General features: G+C 40.8%; 3 protein-coding genes across 4 annotated transcripts in view; 1 reads left to right on the forward strand and 2 right to left on the reverse strand.

Moving 5' to 3' along the window:
* Positions 1 to 19,698, forward strand: part of LOC112452962 — a 35,733-nt gene extending 16,035 nt beyond the window's left edge. Inside the window, exons 3-13 of the mRNA XM_025013447.1 lie at positions 1,197 to 2,675; positions 13,503 to 15,466; positions 15,607 to 15,821; positions 16,926 to 17,190; positions 17,373 to 17,594; positions 17,688 to 17,837; positions 17,907 to 18,014; positions 18,114 to 18,266; positions 18,362 to 18,478; positions 18,569 to 18,670; positions 18,781 to 19,698. Coding sequence (XP_024869215.1) covers positions 1,197 to 2,675; positions 13,503 to 15,466; positions 15,607 to 15,821; positions 16,926 to 17,190; positions 17,373 to 17,594; positions 17,688 to 17,837; positions 17,907 to 18,014; positions 18,114 to 18,266; positions 18,362 to 18,478; positions 18,569 to 18,670; positions 18,781 to 18,909 — 4,904 coding nt within the window. The 3' untranslated portion in view covers positions 18,910 to 19,698. The remainder of the gene's footprint in view (positions 1 to 1,196; positions 2,676 to 13,502; positions 15,467 to 15,606; positions 15,822 to 16,925; positions 17,191 to 17,372; positions 17,595 to 17,687; positions 17,838 to 17,906; positions 18,015 to 18,113; positions 18,267 to 18,361; positions 18,479 to 18,568; positions 18,671 to 18,780) is intronic.
* A 98-nt stretch (positions 19,699 to 19,796) lies between these two features.
* Positions 19,797 to 21,446, reverse strand: LOC112452959 (mitochondrial dimethyladenosine transferase 1-like). The gene is made up of 3 exons (XM_025013442.1): positions 20,769 to 21,446; positions 20,336 to 20,489; positions 19,797 to 20,247 (listed from the first exon to the last, which is right to left on the reverse strand). The coding sequence occupies exons 1-3, from the start codon at positions 21,397 to 21,399 to the stop codon at positions 19,938 to 19,940; spliced, it is 1,095 nt and encodes a 364-aa protein (XP_024869210.1). The 5' UTR covers positions 21,400 to 21,446; the 3' UTR covers positions 19,797 to 19,937.
* Positions 21,447 to 21,548: 102 nt separating this feature from the next.
* LOC112452961 (cytochrome c oxidase assembly factor 3, mitochondrial-like) lies at positions 21,549 to 22,557 on the reverse strand. 2 transcript variants are annotated; one of them, XM_025013444.1, is made up of 3 exons: positions 22,451 to 22,557; positions 21,947 to 22,034; positions 21,549 to 21,874 (listed from the first exon to the last, which is right to left on the reverse strand). In XM_025013444.1, the coding sequence occupies exons 2-3, from the start codon at positions 21,954 to 21,956 to the stop codon at positions 21,594 to 21,596; spliced, it is 291 nt and encodes a 96-aa protein (XP_024869212.1). In that variant the 5' UTR covers positions 21,957 to 22,034; positions 22,451 to 22,557; the 3' UTR covers positions 21,549 to 21,593. The 2 variants fall into 2 exon arrangements, with proteins under 2 accessions (XP_024869212.1, XP_024869213.1); XM_025013445.1 differs by lacking the exon at positions 22,451 to 22,557 and having other exon boundaries at positions 21,967 to 22,034.
* Between the last annotated feature and the right edge of the window lie 1,735 nt (positions 22,558 to 24,292).

Below are 24,292 nucleotides of genomic sequence, written 5' to 3' on the forward strand. Positions count from 1 at the left end.
GTAAATTGCACAGCCTCGCTTTTCTACTACTTCCGATTATTCCGCGTCCTCGGACACCAACGGACACAACTGTTTTTCGCAATATATATAGTTCTCCGTTCTCTTTTCTGATTAATCTACATCCTTGGCAACTTCGCGGAGATCATTCTTTTTACCTTCGATACTTTTGCGAGTGATATCAGTATATTATTCAGTATTCGTACGATACGTAGGATGGCTTTCTCATGTATGATGCTAGGACGCGTTTAGAGAAAGAGATGTCTACGAAGTGGAACCTCCCGCTGCGTGTCGTGAAGTTATGAGGGTATTTGTTCCGAACTCGAGAGATAAGCGAGGGCGGGATGTAAGAGCTCCTGCCTCCTGTCGTGCCGCCGATGATGTTCATGCTCTAATTGTACGCGTTCTTCGTATTAGAGATTTTCTCCTTGCTCGCGTTCGAGATAGCGTGCATGCGGCGAAGCGCAGAAAGTTCTCGGCCGCGGGCAAGATAACTGAATTTTATTCAGCGACGATGCTCCTATATACCCACTTTAGTTTGCATTTAAATCGTTTTAGACTAGATTATATCTTTTTACTCGCCGGGAGAGACGCTTTGAGACGCGCGGTGTACTACAAACGATACCTGGCGTTAGAAATGTAGAGCAGCAACCTTTCGCGATTGATACTTTATACTCGAATGCTTTCCGCGATGTCAATTCTTTCTGCTATTATGTGAAATGTAAACGTGGATCTATCATCTGATTACCCGCATTACATTATTTATTGGAATTTGATGGTAAATAGAGATAACAAACAGTTAAGAGAATTTATATATAGCGTACATTATATTTTTTGTTTCTACATACAATTTATATATTTTTTTTAAATGTTTATTATGACAGATGAAAAAGGTATATGTTATATATTGTTAATATTAAATATGAAAATATTCAGTCTATATTAGCAAGTTCATATACACATAGCGTGCTAAATCGTAAATCTTAAAGGATTAAGGACGTTTAAATTCCAGAAGAGACGCGGCTTTCTTGAGAGTATAATTTCTCTGATATCCATATTCAGCCAACCAAAATCAACGTCGTCAGAAATTTCATTATTCGCGTTCGGATCTGGAGATCTAGGTCGGCGCAACAAGTCGAGTCGAAACGGTTGTGGGACGATTTTCTCTCGCGAATACAACGGTTAAACCTATTTGTTAGGCGTGCTGAGGACCGCTATCGACGATCCGTACGACCAGATGCGGCGGAACCGGCTGGTGGAGCCAAGATCGCGGGCGCGCAGCATCTCGCCGCATCGACCATCCTCGCAGCGAGATTCCAGGAGCCAGAGCATGGTCTCGCGGGCCGCCGCCGCTGCCGCCGCCGCGAAGGAGCGGAAGGGCTTGACCGAGGGCTCGTCGTTGTCATCGTCGTCCAGATCCGAATGGTTCGACAAGGAGCCGAGCGCGGTTGTGAGCTACGACGATCGTAAATCGCGACCCGGTTTCACCAGCGGCGGTGGCGCGTCCTCGGACGATTGGATGCTGGACGAAACTCCGGAAAGTCACTCGCGAACTCATTCCGCTGCGACGACGTCCGCCAAGCTGACTCGCGTCTCGAAGAAGCCAACTAGGGAAACGAATCAAAGGAGGACTGGCCAGGACGAATGGAAGAACGGGACAACAACGCCAATTGCGGACTCGCGGAAGAGCATCCTCGAGTGCGACGTGAATCCGTATTTGTTACTAAAGAAGCAGAAGGACGAGGACGATCTGAGCGACGATCTGTCAGATAACGCGCTGGAGCAGGACGATCTCAGAACACATTCGTCCAGTCGTTCACTGTTCGATCCGTCGAAAGTGAAGTCGATCGAGAGGATACCGAATAGGAGTGCCGTAGCGGCGATTGGTGGTCAACGGATCAGAGTGTTCAACGAGAGGCCCAGAGAGATATCGGACGACGACGACGACCTGCCACCGCCGATCACTAGGATCCCGATACCGAAGGTATCGCCAAAGAGACCGCCGAGACGATTGAAAGAGGCCCGGCAGACGCTGAAGAGCATCCTGAAGCGCGGCCGAGTGATCGAGAGCAAGAGAAAAAACGTGCTCTTCAACGTCGACAACGTGATATTCGCGCCCGAGAAGCCGTCCGAGGCGACGCGACTCTCGTGGAGCAGGATCGGCAGAATCGCCAATTGCGGCAAGGAGCAGCGAGATAACAGTCCCGAGCCGAAAGAGGGACGCGAGGAGGCGCCAATTGTGCCGCAGGAGCAACAGGAGAAACACAACTTCATCACGATCCCGAACATCAGGGACCCGAAGGTGGACAGGGTCAGGTACAAGGAGCCGAGAATCGTGCCGGAAGTAAAGAAAACCGCGCCGCCCGGGCCCGACAGGATCAAGATAGACAAGTTCGTCCCGTCCAGGAAGTTCGATCGTTCTGCCGCGTTTAAGAAGCAAGACAAGATCGGTAGTAGCGAGCCGCGATCCTCACTTGACAACTCGCTATCCTCTTCGAGGATCAACGTTCCCAGGGAGCAGGAGAGGATATTACCGGAGGAGAGGAGAGAGAATTTGTCGGACGAGAGAAACGTCAGGCTCGAGGACGAGACCGAGCTGGAGATCGAGATCGAGGAGCTGAAGGACCGTCTGCCGTGTATCGCCGTGGACGAGAAGGATCTGATCCTAAAGTCCGAAGGTAAGATTCTTCTGGCTTGTTATGAAATCTTTAAATCTCAGTCACATGTATAATCAACTTATTATAGCTGTATCTAAGTCAAGCCCAGGCTAACAAAGTTTCATTAACATAATTCCATCATTCTATTTATGAAATGTGCATCCTGTACTGCGTTAAATTTAGGAAAAACAGAGAAAGGTGTTGCCCATTCTAGAAATAAAATTTCGTTCGATCTTTGAAAGATTTTATTATGAAATCATAAATAGAAATCATAACATTATTATAAAATGATCTTATATGCATTTTGAGAAAGAGAAAACATAATCTGACTTTTGGGTTCTTTTTCTCTTTTATCTTTTGGGATACTGGGAAAATTTTTTTCATGCTTTATTATTCGACATGCGATGGAGCATGCTATAAATTATTTATTTATATATATTATCTATTCATAATTATTGTGAGATGTTTCATGCACAAGATTACATAATTTAAACATGTATCATTTCTTCGATTATAGATAGTTGCGTCACGGTTAACATTATGTCGTCTTTTATTTATTTTCACGTATACTGACTATAATCTTCTAATAGTATACGCGAGATAATATTAGCGTTAAACGTTTCACGGTGATGTTCCCGGACATATAATCCATTTCTCAAAATAATCACAGATTTTTATAATAACATAACTGTTATCTCAGAGTCGCATTAGTAGCTATTAATAATATAGAAGTAAATTAATGATCAATCTCTCTACGATGATAACTATAACTGGTCCGCTTATGATCGCTGACGGGGCCAGTTTGCCCCGAGGATGGCGCGCTCATAGTCATCTAGGGGTTACTCTCACATGTGGAAATTAGCGGCTTAAAAGTACAACGCGGCTGTTTCATATTGCGGATAGGGATCTTTGTCCATCGCGGATCGATAATCTTACACTCATCAACGCTTATCGTGTTATCATCAATTACGATCCTCCTCTCCTTCTAGCTATTATGCTAATACATGTGATTAATGACCGTTGTGGTTGACACAACTTATCAGACTATCCCTGAACTTTTGAAAAAATTACGCGTTCAAGGATAACGGCTGGCGTACGCTCCTTCTTAACGGTATATACAGTTTTGATTTCGAGAATTTTAAAGATCAGCAAATTCTCTGTAATTTGTGATACCGGCGACGCGATTTCTTTCGAGGAAATACAAGTGAAAATACGTATGTGTACAATAAATACGCAAGTTTTTTCTTCATTTCGCGTATATCGCCATAGATAATGATCGTTTCTATTAGTTATGTGAATGGCCGTGGATGTTTATCATGCGTAAAGTTTGGCAAGTTAACACGAAAGCGAATTAATGAATACTGGCTGGAAGGCGCGACTGAAATCTGCGGGTAACCGTCCTTAAGACGGCTTTGTCGCTGACAAGAGGAGAAAGGTTATAGCAGATCCTGACGACCCTGAGTCTTATCCCCGGGCTGTTTGGCTCGCTTAAAAGTCGCCTAAAGAAGCCTCGCGAGTTGTGTCTGGAGCATTCGAAAGTGCATAAGGTCAGGGCTAGCTGGCATCAAGCTGACAAATTATCCTGGCTATTTATTTCAAAAGTACAGTCTGCCTAGCAGTGTTACATATTTAAAAAAAATGCTCACTGCGTTTTCTTAGATATATATATAGAATGCACAAAACGATCTATCTTCTTTAAAAATCTCAACACGCGAACATTTGCTAAGTTGGTCGTAAAATTTATGTTAATTTATTTTTCATCCGTCCGTCGTCGTCCGCAACGGATAGCAATTGATATTTTTCTGCCGAGAAGACACTTTATGTCACCCATTCGTATTGGTGAAGCAGAACCGCTTCTCTTAATTTTCTCGAATGAGGGCATTAAATTGAGTGTTTATAATTTTTACCCAAGAATTATCTGTTAAATTATTTTAAACAAATGGTGTCGTCGCGTATTTATTACAAAGCGATATTCTACGTCGGCATTATCGTGCTGCGGGCTCGCGTTTTCCGAGCACTCGCGATGAAAGAGAGAGAGAGAGAGAGAGAGAGAGAGAGAGAGAGAGAGAGAGAGAGGGAGGGGGGGAGGGAGAAAGAGAGACAGAGGCCGCGAAAGTAGACGCGTGAGAAAGATACGAAACGATCGGGGACAATGCGAGCGACGGTTGTCCGCCTTATACGGAACGACGTGTACATATTTATCGGCACTGGTGGCGGCCTGCCGCCGCCGGCGCGTATCGTAAACGCCTCGTCGAGAGAGGAGGAGGAATAGTTACATACTAATTCGATCGGTGACCATCCGACTCGATTCCGTCTATTTTTTCGAGAGAAAAGGCGTATTTCCTGGTTACGAGATCGGTATAAACGCGATCTCGCTGATCGCATCGAGCGCGCTCGCACGTGCTTCCGATAACAAAGTGCATCACGTAGCGCCGATTTGCGAGACTAGCGTGAATTCCGGAGCCGCGGAAGTTCGCTTCGCGATTGAAAATATAATTTTGTGAAAGTCTCGTGGTTTCCGACTGAGTGTGAAATAATTTCCATCGGCAATTTCTTTCGCTACTTCAAGATGCGTTGTTGTTTTATTATTGCATCAAGATTATATCGAGTGCGATATCTTGTTGAAATAGAAAGAAAAGCTTAGATTTAGATAATTAGTTCCAGCGCTAAGTGATGAAAATCGATTAGAACATACACTCTTTTTTCTTTTTTTGCAAAAAAAAAGATACATTTGTTATCTATCATGCATATATCTAACAATGGGACTTAATTCGCGAGTCTCCGTTGATTTTCCACATTGCTATTGCGACGCAATTAGATCTTTCTCGAAAAGTGCTTCGGAACCAGGTCTGACTCGTTCACGACGTGACGCGCGGATTCGAGAATGTAGAGCTCGCGGTGCAAATTGAGTCTGCACGCGGACGCGAGATAAGACGTGACGGGAAAAAAATCGTGTGAATTAACTCGGATGATTGGCAGTAACGTCGGAGTGCTGAAATGTGCCGCGCCGGCCGATTTGTACGCGGCTCGTTTGAGCGCCGGTCTCGACAGAAAAAAAATGAGTGTTACGTGAATCCGTTCTATTAATAGAACGAGCGTTGCGTGTGTTAACGACTCCGCCGCGCGTCTCTTTAACACGCGTCATGTTAATTATTATTGCGATTAATTGATATTCCGCGCGCGATCTTCGCCCGTCGTCATAAGTCACGTTCGATGCTCAACAGCGATTATAATAGTAGTGGTATCGCAAAGTATACATATATTGTACGTATTATGGTGCAATGGTAATTGTACGATGTTACGTGCGCATAACGATCATGCCGATGCACTTTTTGGAGCCTGATGTATTTGCTCGCGATACGTCGACTGATCGAGGCGAGTTAACATGTAGCTCAGCAGTTCATGCTTCAATAATCGAGCACGGCAGTAAAGTTCAAGATATAGCTGACAGTTTCTCTCGGAGAGACGTTGAGAGTCATTCACGTCATAGAATATATAATGAGACTAAAGCCCCGTTGCGCCAATATTGGATAGCGTTGATCCCGATTAACTAAACGTCTCCTTTATGTACATTTCTACCAATGTAGATTAATTTTAATTAAGTTTAATTTACTTTTTATCTTTGTCTAACTTTTAGAACTAGAAAAAAGATAAAAAGTAAGTTAAACCAAGATTAACTAAGAAATTAACCTGCATTGGGTAGAAATGGACATTAGTCACAGTACCGTCGAATAATTTATGTCAATTTATAAAGTATCTTCAGAAAATTAGGCGCAAAAAAGCGATTTTATTTACAAGTATGCAAGGAACATGTAACATATTACAGTTGTTTTCGTAATTTGGTTTCTCTATAACAATCAATTCTTTGCGGTTACATTTTTAATTACAAAATTTATATAACTTGACTTTCTTTTTAAATATTATGTAATTTATTCCGTTATAAAGAAATAAAAATTAAACTTGATTTGCATAAAAGATGTAAATGTAAAACTATTTCTGAAAATTCATTTTTCTTTCATATTTTACGTTTGATCCGACGTCGATGACTGATATGCTCGTGAAATGCACTCGCGAACCTTTATACTCGCGGCAGTGTGTGTAACGGAGAATAAAACAGATAGCCTACGATGACTTCCCGTGATCGTGTTTCCGGTGTAAATGTACTGTGCGACAACACGTTAGATAACTGCGGGCGAGCGAGCGACCGAGACGCCTCGTAGGCCTGGTGGATCAAGGTTTTTTCTCCTCTTTGCACTTTCTTTGCATGCGTTTTGTTATTTTTATCGCTTCCATACTAATACAAATCATTAATCTTACGAAGAAAGTTATTAAGTGCACCTTTTTTGAAAGTAATAATTTATTATGTTACGACAATTACAGTTAATTATATTTGAGATGTAAATTAAATTTACAAACCGTTTAAAAAATATTAAAAACAAAAAATATTAAATCTTACAATTTAAAAAAATTACAAGATAATTTAATATTAAACAATTTTTTTATTTTTAAAATAAGTTTAAATTTTTAATCGCGGAAAAGGAGCAGGAATTAAGTGGCTTTTCATTTCTTTTTCAAGAATGGATATTGATATTCGGCGCATATAATACTCTTATTGTTAGTAGATTCTCTAAAAGATAAAGTATCTCCATTCATTGCTTTGTACGATCTATCTCTGTTCTTCCTTCATGGCGCGTTTTAATTAGTTACTTCCAGTCTACTTTCTAAGCTCAGACACGAGCGAACTCAGACACGTTCGAATTATAAAATCTAAACGCCGATTTCTTTTCCCAAGCAAGAATCTTTTTACACCCGTTTCTCCTCCCGCGCGGACGGTTCGAACGATCTTCATGCAAGCGCGCGATGCATATCGCGGTTTATTTTCGTTTAGTTTCACGTTCTGTATTGCGTGTATACGGTAATTCAATAGCAATGTAATAACTCAATGACGATGATTTACAGGGCATTGTTTTCGTCACTCTCTTTCCACTTTGAAAATTAATAACTGCAGGATAATCTTCCCGTAATTAAATTTGCAGCTTGTCTGTCGCATTATTCGGATCATTTCAAAATATATATGCAAATTAAAATTCTTATTTGCGGTTTTGTTACTATTAATTAACAATTTGATTGTGAATATAATCTCGGACACAATTTTCTTAACATGTTAGAATTATCAATTAGACAAATATAAAAATGGAATGAGTCAGACGAAAGCTAATATTTTAACATACATTTCGTATCGCAGTTGGATCAATACGCATATAGGATTCCATGATGCAATATAATGAAATATAATTAAAAGAAGAAAATAGGATACGTAAGTGAACAAAATGGATGCGTGAAAAAGTTTTTCCCGATGAACACTTGATAGATTTCAGAGACACTATCGATCATGCATATAAGCACACAGACTGCGCCAGCCACGTGCTGCGCCTGTAATGGATGCACCTGATCGTGCAGCTCGTGGGGAACCTTGACTCATTCGCGCCGTCGTTGTTTACCCACGGGCCTCATAAATCATCGGTTCGTTCCCTTGATCCGTGCGCGCACGGTCCAGAACCATGTAATTATATGCTTTTTAGAGATCTCTCACGTTTTCACTCGTTCGCGCCGACGACGACGAGGCGGCCTTGCGGCTCGATAAACCCTTCTTCACACCGCGGACGATTCACGGTCCGTACATCATCAGCGATCTTCTTCATTCGCTTTGCACACGGTGGCGTAAATTCTCTCGCGCGAACAAGGAACCTCGTCGTTCATCGTTCATCTCGTGCTTTTCTTTCGTAGAAGAGAGGCTCGTTCCCTAAGAATGTTTCAGAACAATACAATATTCTTTGAAGCATGGCACCTCTCTGTCTTACTTTGTTTGCCACTTTTTCCTAACCCATTGTTTACATTTTCTACATATAAATGCTCGTTCTTTTTGCGATCGCCTTATTTGCCGGATAATTGCTTGAAACTCGGGAAAAGAGGTGCGCGGAACATTATCTTTTTTCTCGCGTCTTTCCTTAGCGAACTTTGAGCTAAGGAATTTTAGATATCGTCATTTTAAATATCGAGATTGTAATCTATATCAATACTATATTAATAATACATTAGATCTTAGCTTTTTAATAAAAAAATTAGGTATTGTATTATATAATTAATTATATTTAAAATATTATTATACAAAACTCTATGGTATGATAAACGAAAAATAAGATAGGCGCATTTATACTATTTTCGAAAGCATTTTGTGAGGCATCTGTACTGGCGTCAAATTTGATGCTGATGATCAACATGGTTAAATCCGCACAAATAAGGCTCATCAACTGTTGCGGCACAATGTTTAGTTTCGCAAAACCTCGTAGCGGCGGCAGCTCATCTTTTCTTTTGCGTGCGTGAGATTGATCCAAGCCATAAAGCCATAAACGAGGCGGATCGGCGATTTGCGCAATCGCTTTTGCGGCCGGATAATCGCACGCGCGTCTCAGAAATTCCTAGCTGCCGCCATAAAGTAGAGCAGCTGTGGAAAAACCGTTGAATTTTCTCGCGGCGAGAAATTCTGAGCTCATTTATTCGCGTATACGTATACTATCAAAAATTAGTGCACTTTCGCCAGTCTCGTTAGAAATGCGTATTAAAAGAAGTCTGCTTCGATGATGGTTTTGTTTTAAGAGGTTAGTATGCCCTGGAATAAAAAAGATCAATTTTTTTATTGGCTTAAAAAATCCATTGAGCCCTCTAGAATAAGGGACAAAAGGTCTCATATCTGCCAGAAATCGTTTTCATTGAAATTTCGAGCTTTTATACCCAAGCGCTCCGGAGTGCTCCAAAACGCCTACCTGCGGCAAATCGTTACCTGCTCGGCGGATACAGCGTAATGATTTATCATTCAATTTTGAACTTCTCTAATACATTAACGACACCAACAGATATCGTTAGAAGTACTTTATAGTCAGTCAGAAACATTTTCAACAGACAGCACGCTAGTATTGCATCATCTATAGCCATAGTTTCGAACAGCTGTCGTTATTTCGCCGTTTCCCGCGTGGTCGAACGTATCGTGGAAAGTTGAAAATTGTCGAAAAATGAAGCGTACGCATTCTAGCAAAAAGGGTTCACGTGAAAATCCTGGACGACCTTCAAGAAGTAAAAAAAGACCGCCGCCACACGTCATTTTTACGTTAAACTTTAGGAATAAATGACGTAACATACGTCATAATATGACGTTAGAATCACGTCATTATGACGACTGTCTGCTACCTGGGACCGAATCGACATTCATTCGAGAGCGAAACCGCGTCGACGAGTGCTTAAGCGAAAAAATTACAAAGTGATTTGAAGGAAATGCAAGTGCCTGTAAATGCTGGCTACGGATACCGTTTGATTGTGTTTTTAACATTTTTTTCAACGTTGAGTGAAATGGTGAAATGCAAAGAGTGCGGTGGAAATATCACTTTTTCTGAATCAAGTATTCGCGGACTTGGATTCAAGTTATGTGAACCACGCTACATCCTCTCTTGTCCGCTCATAAAAACCGCGTACGAAGTCAACAGGCGTATCGTTTTCGCTATGAGACTCCTTGGAATGGGTTACGATGGCATTAAAAAGTTCTGTGGCATAATGGACCTCCCGAAAATCTTCACCAAAAGCGTTTATTATGTGATGAGTAATATTCATTGTGCGTCGAAAGCCGTTGCCACTAAACTGTTTTCTGCAGCCGCTGCTGAAGAAAAACAGTTGACGGAAAATGCCGAAAATGGAGCTGAATCGAGAGGGTTAACAGTTTCTGGCGACGGAACATGGAGGAAACGCGGCTTTTCGTCGCTGCAAGGCGTGACAACTGTGATCGGCTCTTACACTGGAAAAGTGCTTGACCTCGTGGTGAAATGCTTGTATTGTAAACAGTGCGAGTATTGGAAATCAAAAGTAGACACATCGGAATTTGAGGAATGGTCGGAAACTCATGCAAAGGAGTGCAGTGCCAATCACAACGAAAGTGCCGGAAAAATGGAGGTAGACGCTGCCATATAGAAATATTCAAAAGATCGGAGGAATTGTACAACGTGAAATATTCTTCGTATGTCGGTGATGGAGACTGCAAAACATTTAAAGGAATTATCGAATCTCATCCGTATGGCAACGATTTTAGTATAATAAAAAAAGAATGTGTTGGCCATGTATAAAAACGAATGGGGGCGAGGCTTCGGAAATTGAAAAAAGATAAAGGACTCGACGTAAGAGGCAAACTGACTGCGAAACTTATTGACGAGCTGAGCGTTTATTACGGATTGGCAATACGAAGACACATAAATTCCGCGGAGGACATGAAGAAGGAAATCTGGGCAACATTGAAACATAAATCGTCGACCGATGCAAAACCACAGCACAATAGCTGTCCGCCTGGGAAAGACAGCTGGTGCACCTGGCAGCAAGCAAAAGCGAAGGATAAACTCGCCGATTACAAACATAAACCGGCTATCGCCAATGATGTTGTAAAGGCCATCACTCCCACATACGAAGAGCTTAGCAACGACATTTTGTTATCGCGATGTGTCGGCGGATTCACATCACGAAACAACGAGAGTCTCAACGCTATGATATGGTCGTTTGCTCCGAAACGAGTGTTTAGTGGCGTAAAAACAGTTGAAGTGGCATCGTATTTTGCAGCAAGCATCTTCAATTACGGCTACGAGAGTATCCTGCAAATGATGAGCGTCCTGAATTTGCAAATTGGGCCAAATACCGTTGAAATGTGCAACAAAGCAGATCAGAATTTCGGTTGCTAACAAGCGGTCGTTCGAGACCTCCAAAGAAGGACGAATTGAGAGAAGAACAGCACGATCGGCTCTCGAAGATAATTTTCGCGAGCAGGAAGGTTCACTGTATGACGCAGGAATGGCTGATTATCGGTAAGACGCTTAAAATGCAATTTTTCACTCAAAAAACTAGTACCAAAACTTTAAACGCGTTTTTCTCAAAACTATGTTTTCCAAAACGGTGTACACGATATCTCGAGTTCTAATCGATGAATCGACTTGAAATTTTGCACACATATTCTATGGAATAGTAGTTTCGGAATGACGGACGATTTTATCATTATAATATTTTGTTCAATAATTATTAAGAATAATAACATGTCATTTGGGTTCAAAAATGCAGTGAAAAATTCAGGAATATTTTTCTTGACGCCAAAAACGAGCAGAGAAAAAAAGCTCCGTCATTCCGAAGACAATACAATATAGTTAATGACCATATTTTTTTTTGTTTCAGACCATCCACATTTCAGAAACCATGTACACCGTCTGAAAAGCATATAGTTGCGCGTGAAGGAGTGCCTCATCGCCATTTTGAAATTTTTTTACACCAAAAAATTTGTACATGTTCTTGAAACCCTAATAAAGATAATAAAAAAAATCATTCATGTATCACCGATATTTTGTCTGAAATTAATTCCTGAAAATTCGCCTGTTTCAGGGCATACTAACCCCTTAACTTTGCGCTGAGATTGGCACCGCAACGAATCGAGCTTGAATGAAATATAATGAAAAAAATCGAAGAAGAGATTCTTGTTCGAATAACATTTGATAATACTTGGTAAAACGATCTTTAAAAAAAAAATACTTGTTATGATTTTAAGTATTAGTAAAAGTATCAAGTAAAATATAAATTATAAAATATAAAAATTAGTAACAGTAGGTATTAAGTAAAATATGAAGTATTATTAATATAGAAGATTCTAATTCTTTACAGATAAAAATGTAGATATTTTTCAAATTCTAATCTGAAATAGATACACGTGATGGAAAACAGCACAATTGTATTAAAATTATTTCGAATCGTTAAGAGATAGAAGCACATTAGCACATTAATTTCATTGGAATTTCTTGCTTCTTATTAGAATGTATAATGCGATTGTTTTACTAGAAAGAATAAGTATTGAATGTACTTTCCTTCTGCGAATGCAGTTATACATTATTATGAAGCGATACTACCGCAAATCTGCTAAGAAGTAGGCATAAAACTTTCTCAGACACGCGTAAATTTTGGTATCAAATCGCCGAGCGTACTTTTCATGGGTATCCAATTCCAGCTTCATACTTCTCTTCATGCTTCACATCTGCGGTTTTCCTTCCGGGGAATTTGAGCGTTACGAACGTTCTTCAGACCCGAACGGAAATTCTCACTTTATACAAAAGGAAAAGAAATGCCTCTATTTTATTAATACAAAACGTAAAAAATAGAAAAGAAGAAATTAACTGCATTAAATGATATAGATTGTTTATTATTTTATAATCCGAGTTTGAGAATTTATTATTACATAATCCGAGTTTGAGAATTGTAGAATTGTTATTATAAGTATAATATGCATTAGTTCGATTTTATCAAATTTTGTAGATAAATGTTAAAAAGATATGCTAGATAAGAAAATTATCCGTTTCATTGGAAATAATATCAACAACATGGCTCTAATTTTCGCAGTCGAGTAATATGGGATTTGTTTTTGTAATTGGAAATAATTACGCTATTAAAATACTTTCAAACTTATAACAAGAATACAGACTAATATATTTTTTTAAAACCAAACATCTGAAAAGGAGAACGGATATTTTACGTACTAATTACGTCTAGCTTTTACTTTTTGATATGTCGGACTTTATATGTTGCATGTTTTGATACCGAATTACATTATAAGTACGTATATTAACCGTAACACATTATTTTTTTTTGATACTGTATAATTTTTGTGTTTAAACTTAATTACATTAAAAGATATGAAAATATATTCATATACACATTTTAAATTTCACATCGTCGTTATTTCCTTTAATTACCAATTAATTCCTTCTCGATCGCTGCCCGCAGAGAACTCAAGAAAATCCTTGACGCGGAGTCAAAGCGACCGGTCGTTCAGTAAACCGGAGATCTCGGCGGGTGACATCCTTTTCTCGGATACGATGCGACTCAGTCTCAGCAAAAAGATCAAGGAGTCCTCGTCATCGCCATCGTCCTCATCGCCCACGTGCGCAGTTTCGCGCGAGGATGTCGAGGAGAATTCGCCGAGAAGGAAAAGGAAGCCGGAAGAAATCGTGGAAGAATCGGGTGACGAGTTTAAGGAATCCGATCGCGAGATCAAGGTCAGCAAAAACGTTGAGGAAATTTCCGGGAAGACTGCCGATAATACCGAGAAGGAGTCTGAACCGCCGCCAGACGCGCGCAGCGATATTTCCGACGTGAGCAACGAGCATTTCCGTATGATGAGACCTACGAGCTGGTCTCCGCCGCCCGGTAGGCAGAGACATCGCTTCAAGATCGGTGACTCTAGCGCGGATCCGGACGAGAGTCCCTCCAACTTGATCAGGGATCATCGGCGAACGATCTCCTCGGCGTCGACGGCATCGTGGAACTCGACGAGCTCCTACGGATCCTCGAAGATCGAGATTAACTCGCCCGAGAGCAACGTCTGTAAGATCACGGTGAGTCCGCGCTCGTCGCCGCTCGTACATCGGCTGCAGATTGGTCCGGATTCCGGCGCGAAAGGCGCCAGAAGAACGTCCATCCTTATCAACGGCGATCAAAATACAAACGCGGAACTGACGCCGGGTAACAAAGTGACTATCAGCGTCGGTGGGGAGGATAGCGTGTGCAATCCGACGGTGATCTCCGTGAACTCGGAGAATCCGCCGAAGGTTCAGAACTCCGTGGAGAATCGCACTCTGGTGATACTTCAGAACTACAAATCGAACATCGTGGTCGAGTCGGCGAATGACGATTCGCGTTCCAAACAGATCGAGAAGAATAGTCACATCGTCGAGAATGGCGAGATTAATCTGAAGACAAACGGCGAAGTACCAACGCCGTCCAGCGATGATATCTCTTCGTCGTGTCGACACGCGGAACAGCCGGCGACGAATTTCGAGAAACAGAAGAGGCTGAGTGTTGAGATTAAATCTTCCAATTCTAATCAATCCTCGAGATTTTACACATTGGACGAAAGAACGGCGCGGCCGGAGTCCAAGACGCGGTTCAAAGACGCCGAGAATTCTTCTAAACTGTCCGGCCTGTCCAAGGAGGCTCTGATCTCTAAGCTGCTCGAAGATTCCCTACGAAAGGCTCGCGAGAACGGTGAAATCCTGGACGAGGACAGCGGCCAGGCCATCCTGAAGATCCTAAAGCAAAGCTTGTTGAAGAGCAAAGAGTACGAGAGTTCGGAGTCTACTCTGGAAGCGAATTATTCGCGTTCGTCCAGCTTGAATTCAGATGGCGATTTCATCTCGACGAATCTCTTCCTCGAGGAGAATCCGTACGAGGTGATCAAGGAGCCGATCTACGAGGAGATACCCGACGAGCCGCCACCGTTACCCCTAAGTCCGCCACCTACGGAGGATTATATCAAAGAAAGAATCTACTTCGGAGACGTCGAATACTATAAGAAAGTTACGCCGGGCCAATTTCTCGGTCCCTATCTGTCCGAGGAAGTTTTCAAGAAGTCCAACTCGGAGGATCTGACCGAGACTTATTTATCCAAGAGTCCCGAAGATTTCTTCAAGAAAATGTCGACGTCGCCCGAGGACGAGAATAACATCTCCACCAAATTCGAATTGTTGAGCTTTCTAATGGATTCCAAGGACCGCGCGCGTCCCGCGGAGGAGGACGAGGACGAAGACGAGGACGAGGAGGACGATGCCGAGGGAGACCTGGAAGCGCTGTACGAGCAGAAGGAGACCAGCCTTGGCGACCTCAGTTCCAAGAGTTCGCAGATCTCCAACGTTTCCGACAGCAGTGAGGAATGCAACATTATCCTAACGAGCTCACCGGAGGCGTTGAAGGTAAGTTTGAAGCTAACCGATCAGGAGGGGGAGGGGGGCTAAGTAAGATTCGGGTAAACCTTTTTTCGAGGCCTTGAAAGTGCAGACATGCATGCCAGTTAATGTGGGATTCTAATCGGCGCTTCTTATCACTTTCGCAGTCGAGAACGGTCGACATAGAGAGAACCGACAGTGGGGTCGGATCTGAGAGCAGCCAAGCCAGTAGCACTCGCTGTGTCGCGAGGCGCTGGAGGACGGGCAAAGTTTCCTCCTCCGGCCCGGGGAGCCTCCTCGGTGGAATGCCGCAGGTGATTTCCGGCGCCACGAAGCTGTGCGAGGACTGCGAGCAGCGGCTGGACCCCCTGATAACAGACAGGTGTGCCTGAGTGACTTGAAGCCGGGAATCGAAACCGTTATAGTTTTGATGCGTTTGATATCCGGTGCTACTGATACGGAAAACCGCCTCGGTATACATATCTTGATGGACAACCCGCTCTCGCATTTTAGCGTCGCGTCTTTATAGTTTTACATCCCGCGCGAGTCGCCGGACGCGTAAATGAACGTAAACGGACTACGGATAGCTTCTCCTTTTCTAAGAAACTCGTTCTTAATGCATCCCGACGTCCTAAATCGTACGCTGTTATCACTCGGAGCCGGATTCGAGCAGATAGCGCTCGATGATCCGGAGAGAGGATATAACGGTCCGGAGTCCTCGCTAAAGCGTATCTTCCACGGTTTGTGCGACCGAGTTTCGACCGTGAGAGATTCGGTTTACTGCGAGCTCTCCGCGCGGGATTCGCTCGATTCGCCTCTGAACTATAAAATCCACGAACAAAGTGCCGTTCTGCGTTCCGGCCTCCCAGGAGCAATCCCGCGGATCGAGGAACGAATGCCGTTTCGCCACGGTCGCGAACTTTTCAACAGACGATCTACCTGCGCGTTCGTCGCAGCGATCCGTATATACCGATCCTCTCCGCGTGAGAAATCAATCGAGAAAACGTCTTATCTCAAATTATTACATCCACTTCCGGAAACGCGAGCTTTCTGATTAACACGTCTCTCAACGTGTCTGTACTCTGTATCTGTATATTATTTTTACTGGAGCAAGACTATTGAACGCGTTTATAATTCGCTCGACTAGATTACGCGGAGGAGACAGTGGGCCACTTTCTCCCGCCATCGATTTTATTTGTTCGAGAGCGAAAGTGTCGTTATCGAGGAGCGCAGTTGACGCTTGATGAATGGATAATGCAATATGCGTCTGGTCGCAAGTTGCGACAGCCACTTTCATCCGCGATCGTAGATTATACGTACAAATTCGTAGCAGCCGCGAGCTCCCGTATTCGATTCGCCTTCGCTTTCATCTGACGTTAACAAAAAAAATCTCTTTTAATAACACAGTATAAACTTCCTTATAACGTTCGTGTTGTCGCGGCGTCGCGCGCGCAAATATTTTTATTTTTCTTGTTTTTTTTTTCAGCGGTGTGGTTTATGCGCCTTTCGTGTGCAGGAAGTGCTCGAAGAAGCGCGCGGAACGGAAAGAGATTATCACGGAAATCGTGGAAACCGAGCAGAAGTACGGCAGAGATCTGCAGATCATACTCGAGGAGTTCCACCGGCCGATGTTAAGAGCGGGCCTTCTCACGTCGGAACAACTGTCGGCGATCTTCCTGAACGTCGAGGAGCTGCTCGAGCACAATCTCGTTTTAGCCGAGAAATTGAAGGATAGCGTGGAACTCGCTCAGGTAAAGAACTCATGCAAAAAATACGTATATGTCGATTCTTTTAATCACGTTTAATCACGAGCTCCGTATTCGATTCGCCGTCACTTTCATCTGACGTTAACAAAAAATTTTTTTTTAACAATATATAAATTCCTTATATTCAAAAGTTCACGTTGCGACGCCTGATTTTCTCGATCGCGTAGGAATCCGGGGACGAGGATCTCTTGACGGTGGACGTGGGTAAGATCTTCCTCGAGTCGGAAAGGATGCTCCACGCTTTCGAGAGCTACTGCACGCGTCAAGGCGGCGCTAGTTTGTTACTGCAAAATTTAGAGAAGGAGAAGGAGCTTCTTCGCATCTTCCTCAGGGTTTCCCAAATGGAAAATACGGTTTTGCGAAGGATGAATCTGAACTCCTTTTTAATGGTATGACGTCACGCAATTCTTTGACTTAATTTTTTTACTCAGGAATGATAAGGATATAAATCATTCGTAATTTCATGCATCATTATTTTTCAGGTTCCTGTCCAAAGAGTTACGAAGTATCCTCTGCTTCTGGCACGTTTGCTTAAAGCAACACCCTCTGTTCGATCTGACATCCAAGAAGCGAAGAAGAGGCTTAAGCAAGCTCAAACGAACATCGAGCTACATTTGGAACACATGAATGCTGTAAGTATATTGCGCTGTATAAGTATAAAACATAGCTAAAAATAAATGCGTACTTTATTTAATCAATAGGAGGCAAAGGATGTTACATCGACAAAATTGTGGAGGAGAATATCGATTATTCAGAATGGCAGACGGTCCATCGGCGAGCAGGATATGGTCAATATTAAGCTGAGAAAGGTATGTATATTTAAGTTGCTTTTATCTTTTACTTGTTTAACTCTGAAGTATAAATTAATTTTCTAATCATACCGTTAACATTTACAAAATTTATGTTAGATGGCCGTCGAGATCTTGGAATGGGCACACGAGGAAGCTAGGTTTGTCCTTGAAGGACGTCTTCTAGTGGCGCAGCCGACTGATAATAATTGGAGACGCGGTCGAACTGTTAAACTCGCACCTGTTACTGCCATGCTCGTCACAAATGGCAAGGTAAATATATATATATGTGTGTGTGTGTGTGTGTCTTTAAAAATCTCTTGCAAAACAATTTTGTGCGTAAATATAAATGCCATTCTTATTTTCAGCCGAATGCCGAGTATCCCGAATTTAACGACGACTCGCTCTTTCCAAAGCACATAGGTATCAAGGAAGCTACCCTACTTCTGGTCAAAGAGAAGCTTGGACGATATTCTTTACTACGAGTGAGTCATCGCATATTTCATGTTTGTAATTTTCTTATTGCCCCGTAATGAGATTAATCATGCAAATCTGTTTTTTTTTTTCTATTTAAGGAGCCACTGTACCTCGATAAATGCATAGTATGTTGTGAAACGGATCTCGAAGATTATTTCGAAGTACAGGAATTGTCTTCTAAAGAAACGTTTATATTTAAGGTAAAATATTAACTTAATTTCTTTTCAAGTGCAGATCGAGACAATGGATTTTAATTGCGAAGAAAATTATTGGCATTGGTAAGAATGCATGATAAACTAATTTATTACAGGCCGAGGACGGCGCGAGAACAAAAAGATGGTGCAGAACGTTACAGGCTCACGCGCAGTCCCTTGGTGCTTGGCGTAAACGTCGAGGGGCCCTTCCTAATATCATGATCTGCGGCGTAGCGAGAAATTAACGGCTTAGTTGTAATAGGCACGTATGTAACGCGATTATCGTATCCATTTAACACATTCTTAAGCGACACTAAAGTTCTTCGACAGTGCGAAGAAGTCTAAGCGATTGCATAAAGAGTACATGTATGTACATGATCTCCAGATGAATTAGTAATGATTTATTGCGGAGAGAGAGAACGCTAGACCAAAGGATTTCCTCGGCTCGTTGACACGCGACCGTCGACGAGCGACACGAAAGTCTAGTTCTTACCGAATTCAAGGTATAACCATCTGTGTTCGGTTGTTACAGTACGTTGCAGAAACTTGAGTTTCCTACGACACTGTAAAATAAAATGCTACGTGGCCTCGAGAGCCGCGCATAATTCCATCGATTCCTAATGAATAATTTTAAGTACACATATATAATATATATGTCTGCATATATATAGGACTATTTAATATTAATGATTAAACCTTTCAAAAAAAGATGACGAGTAGCTGTGATATTGACCGGTGTATTGGGTATCGTTTTATTTTCGCAGATTATTTACGGATGTTACAAATACTCTATCCGCCACATTTTCCATCCGCGATTCTTCTTACCAGTATCGCTTCTTGCGAAAATGATGTTAATAGAATAGATTTTATTAGATTCGAGGTCATAGGGTTCGCAGATTAATAGCATTGAAGAATTTGCGTGAATCAGCAGCGTCAAGGATACAGGGTGCCGTATACGTTCAGTATAATCGGTGTGCATCGAGAATTTGTAAAACTAGGAATATACTACTTGTTTTCATTCCTCCAATTACTCTCTCCCTCCAAATAACAGTATTTTTACTACGTCTAACACAAGCAAAATGCAAATTGTACATTGTACTATATTTTTATTTAAGAATTAAGCCATACTGTGTATGTATATAAATGTATATTTACAGATTTCCTCACACAGTTCTAACCGAAATTCATTGTAACGAGTTAATCCGCTGCATTACAACCTGCGATTTAATAAAAGTGAAATTTGATGCACGTTTCCGTGTATAATTCGTCCCGCTTAGGTACTCGTTCCTTCTAGCGTCTCCGCACAGTTTCCTTCTAGCGTCTCTGCATAGTTTCCTTCTAACATCTCTTCATAGTTCTGTACTACAATATCCCTCGTATTTTTTAACGGTAATAAATGCCGAGACGCGCGATAGTTATACAATCCAAGCTCCGGTTGTTTCTCCACCAGATATTTGAAAGCGGTCGCTAGTCTATCGATATCTGCCACGGTAAGTTGTGTCGGCCTGAGGGTCGGTTCCAAGTCAGCCAATTTGTACATCATCAAACCTAATTCTTTGCGGCGTTCCAATGGGAATAAAGTCCTGTGAGACAAGATAAAAAAAACATATTTGTAAAACTAATTTCGTTTATTTTTATGATGAAGGAAAATCAGAAAGTAAATAAACTTACTCGACGCATCGTATGCTGTACTTCTGTCTGAAACTGAACATGTGCCTCGTTATCATTTCGAAGAATTCAAAATTGTGTTGCGTGCGTGGTTTGACCAACGGCGTAAACGACACCACTCCCACATCGACATCCGGTTTTGGTACGAAAGCTTCGCCTGTAAGTAATGAATTGGAGTGAATCAAGATTCATAAAACAAATCAAGAAAAGCGCCGTTAAACGGTCAGGACTGCATCTTAGATGCCTAATAATATTAATAGTTGAATAATATTACTAGGCATCCAAGAACCAGTCCTGACCGTCCAATGGCGCTTTCCTTGATTTGATTTTATATCATATACGATACATATAAGATATACGGTCGTATTTTCCACTTACTTATTGTTCATAAAACAAATTTATGTAATAGAGTAAAATGTACGAGCCGTTGAATTACCAGGTATAATAAAACGAAGTACTGGAAATGTCCAGGTTTGTGCCATTACTGACAGCCTGCATCGTTGGTCTCCCATCGGTGGAGCCACCAAACGTTCCGCTACCTCTTTTTGAAACGTCAACGTCATTTTCGTCCTACCGAACGCCCAAGGTCCGCGCTGTTCGGATATCGCGTGTAGCCACTTAACTATGAGAGCTGTCGACACGCTAAACGGTAAATTGCCTATGATGAAAATATCTGGAGGTTTATCGTTCCAACTCCTCTTTTTCTCCACCGGGAATAGACTCTCTATGTTCGTCTTCATGATATCGTCGTATATTATATCCATCTTCCCATTTATTGCCTCAAATGAATCTGCTATCATATCTAAAGTCGGTTTAAACCTCGTATCTTTTTCCACGACTACCAATCGTTCAGGGACCTTTCTCAAGATAGATCGGGTTAATCCACCCGGGCCGGGACCGACTTCCAGTACGTGGCTGCCGGCGAGTTTTCCCGCCTTCGTTACAATTTTGTCGGTTAAATTTTGGTTCAGGAGAAAATTTTGAGACAAACGTTTTACGGCATTTAAGCGGTACAGTTTCAATATATCTCGTATTGTTGGAAGCGGTGGCAATCGTGGAGCGGACATCTTCAAATCTTATATTACAGACACACTTATGTGAAACAGACGATTTGCAAAGTACGATCTCGAGTACGAGGGAAGAAAAAAAAAGTATCACTTTACAAGCTATCTATTCTACTGTATAAGCAAAAAAATATAAACTTTTTAACACACAATAAGCCGTAAACTTCTTTATTCACATTTCTAAACAAGGTAACGTTTCAAGCAGCCTTCTCAATCGTCTTTTCCGGCATTTCAAAGTCGTCTAAGAATTTTTCCTGCTTAACCGAGTATATTGTATAAGCGTAAATTCCAATAACTAGGAGGCCTAAACCGATAGCGGTACGATTATTAGCTTTACGATATCCCTGTACTCTTATCCCCCTTTGCAAGTTCTGCTCTTCCAAGCGTTTCATATAAACTATATCTGTGGACTTGAGCTTTCCCGCGTCTTTTAGTATGTCAACCTTTGGCATAGCCTCATTTTGTGCAAGTCGATTATCTGTAGATAAAAATGATTAATTTTACTTATGCCGAAGAATACCACGTAAAATATTCAACTTAGATCATTCACCAGGTCCCATTTCCACACACCAGCGTCCTTAATAAATCAGAACAGGTATACGTTCCTTTTCTTGTTATCAGTCCAGCCTCGTCAAAATCTGTTAAACAAAAAAAAAAGACTGTTGTAAAAATCTTTATTTACTTGTACAATAAGAAATAGCGCAAAAGTAGTAAAACTCTTAGATAGTTTACATATATATTTTTTTATAGATATACTCACATACATATCACAATTTCAATATGTAAATTTAAATATGTAAAAATGTTTCTTATTAAATTATATTAAATTATATATGGGTTGAATAATATTAATAAATTCTTTTTCTACAAAATTATAGAAAAATAACTTTAAGATTAACTCGAAGAATTTTTATCTAAGATTTTGAGGTTAAGTTAAATCAAGTGTGATTCTATTAATATTTCTCTTTATGTGCGTGACAATTTTTATCAAATATTAATTAAAAGATGCCCTACATATTTGACAATGACATTAAGATGCGCAAATTATACGTACGGTTGAAAAGAATCTTATAATTCAACTTTATCCTCTTTAAATTGCAAGATCACACGCAATCTAGCACACCGTGCAATGCAATACCGCCATCGCAGCCGCAGCGGCGATTATGCGCAATACAAGAAAATGACTTCAAGCATCTCCGTTGGTATTATCACGCTTAACATCAATTCGGTTTTATGGAATTGGTCCTATCGTGTATACCTTTATTAATATTTTCTAGATTTAGAATATGAAAAGTAATCCACAAATGTTAATGAGACATCCGTATACACGGTCATACTCTTATCTTCAGCGATTGTCTCATTCATGATTATATAATCGTGGTCTTATTATATAATTGCGACCGTCACTTGCAATGTATAATTATCGCCAAAAACTTAAATTTATAAAAATCAATAAAGTAAATATATATAATCAGATAAAAAAATGACACTTGTCAAATTTTCAAAACAGAGTTTTAGAATTCTATCTGCTAAAATTTGAAATGTCAAATTGTCAAAAGCTCTAAGGGTCTTCAAGCTGCCAAAATTTAAACTCTCAAATTGTTAAAACATCAGGCGAACATGATATAAGATAAAAAAATGGCAGAGATAAAAAACCGGAGCAATTTCAAGAGCTTAAATTATTAAAATATAAAACAGAGTACTATATGTTAATTAAAATATAAAACAAGCTTTACTTTATTGCAATTCATTCTTTCTAAGATAAATATACCGTCTATTAAAATTAATTAAAAATTTGTAATCATTATTGGCGGGTACTAATATTATTCGATAAAGATTTAATAATCTTTGACTGAATATTATTTTAAATATATCTTTTATATTTTATTAGTGTATAAAAGCTTTCTATTGTTTTATTATAGACTCTCATCTCAACGTAGAAAATGTGCAATTTAATTTATTAGGAAAATGATAAAGCGCGTATATAGCTAGAATAAATATTACGGAAGAGAAAAAGCAGAATTATAAATTATAAAAGAGCCAAGAATAAAATACATAGTTAGAAAATAATTTTTCTCTATTAAGAAATTAAAAAAGCAATATTAACGTAGATGCACACTTTTAGTGACAACTGTAGCTTTAAAAAAATTAAAAATTGTATTTATTTTAGTACATATAATTTATCAAGTAAGTAAATCAGAAATTACCGTAATAAATGGAGGAATTTTTATAAATTTTGAATCTAAAATAAGGAGACCGATTTTTACTTAATTAATGATATTTATTTAATAAAATATCGATATATAACATGATGTAAATGTATTTTTTACGAGTCCATATGAGTGTCAAGATAGAAAATACATCCATTTCCGCGAGCTGATTAATGATATAAGATCCTTGTAGTATAATAGGGTATTGTAGAAAGTAATCTATTCACTGTCAGGCTATATCCGTAAAACTCATCGTCGTCGTCGTCGTCGTCGTCGTCGATCGATCGGCTGCTCCTTTTCGAGAGGAGCCTGACAGTCGTGCGCGCTGCGCTCTCACGTACTCACTCGGTACGTTAATAATGACGTGCACGCGTGGAATTCGATAGATTGCGAGCGATCCGCCACTGAAATTCGACGTACAATCGGTAGCCAGCTCGCGAGTGGATTAGGCGGCTCGGATAAATTTTCAATTGGATCGCTAAGCTCTCTTGTCAGTAACTGACGTTGCACGGTTACGCGCTGGCACGGTTCATAACAATTTGACATATTTCACGGGCGGAGAGCACCAGCTGCATCTAATTCCACGCGCCGAAAAGTAAATCGAGAGAGAGAGAGAGAGAGAGAGAGAGAGAGAGAGAGAGAGAGAGAGAGAGAGAGAGAGAGAGAGAGAGAGAGAGAGAGAGAGA

The sequence above is a fragment of the Temnothorax curvispinosus genome, unplaced genomic scaffold (genome assembly GCF_003070985.1).
Source record: "Temnothorax curvispinosus isolate PA1 unplaced genomic scaffold, ASM307098v1 QBEX01003877.1, whole genome shotgun sequence".
Classification (NCBI taxonomy): Eukaryota; Metazoa; Arthropoda; class Insecta; order Hymenoptera; family Formicidae; genus Temnothorax; species Temnothorax curvispinosus.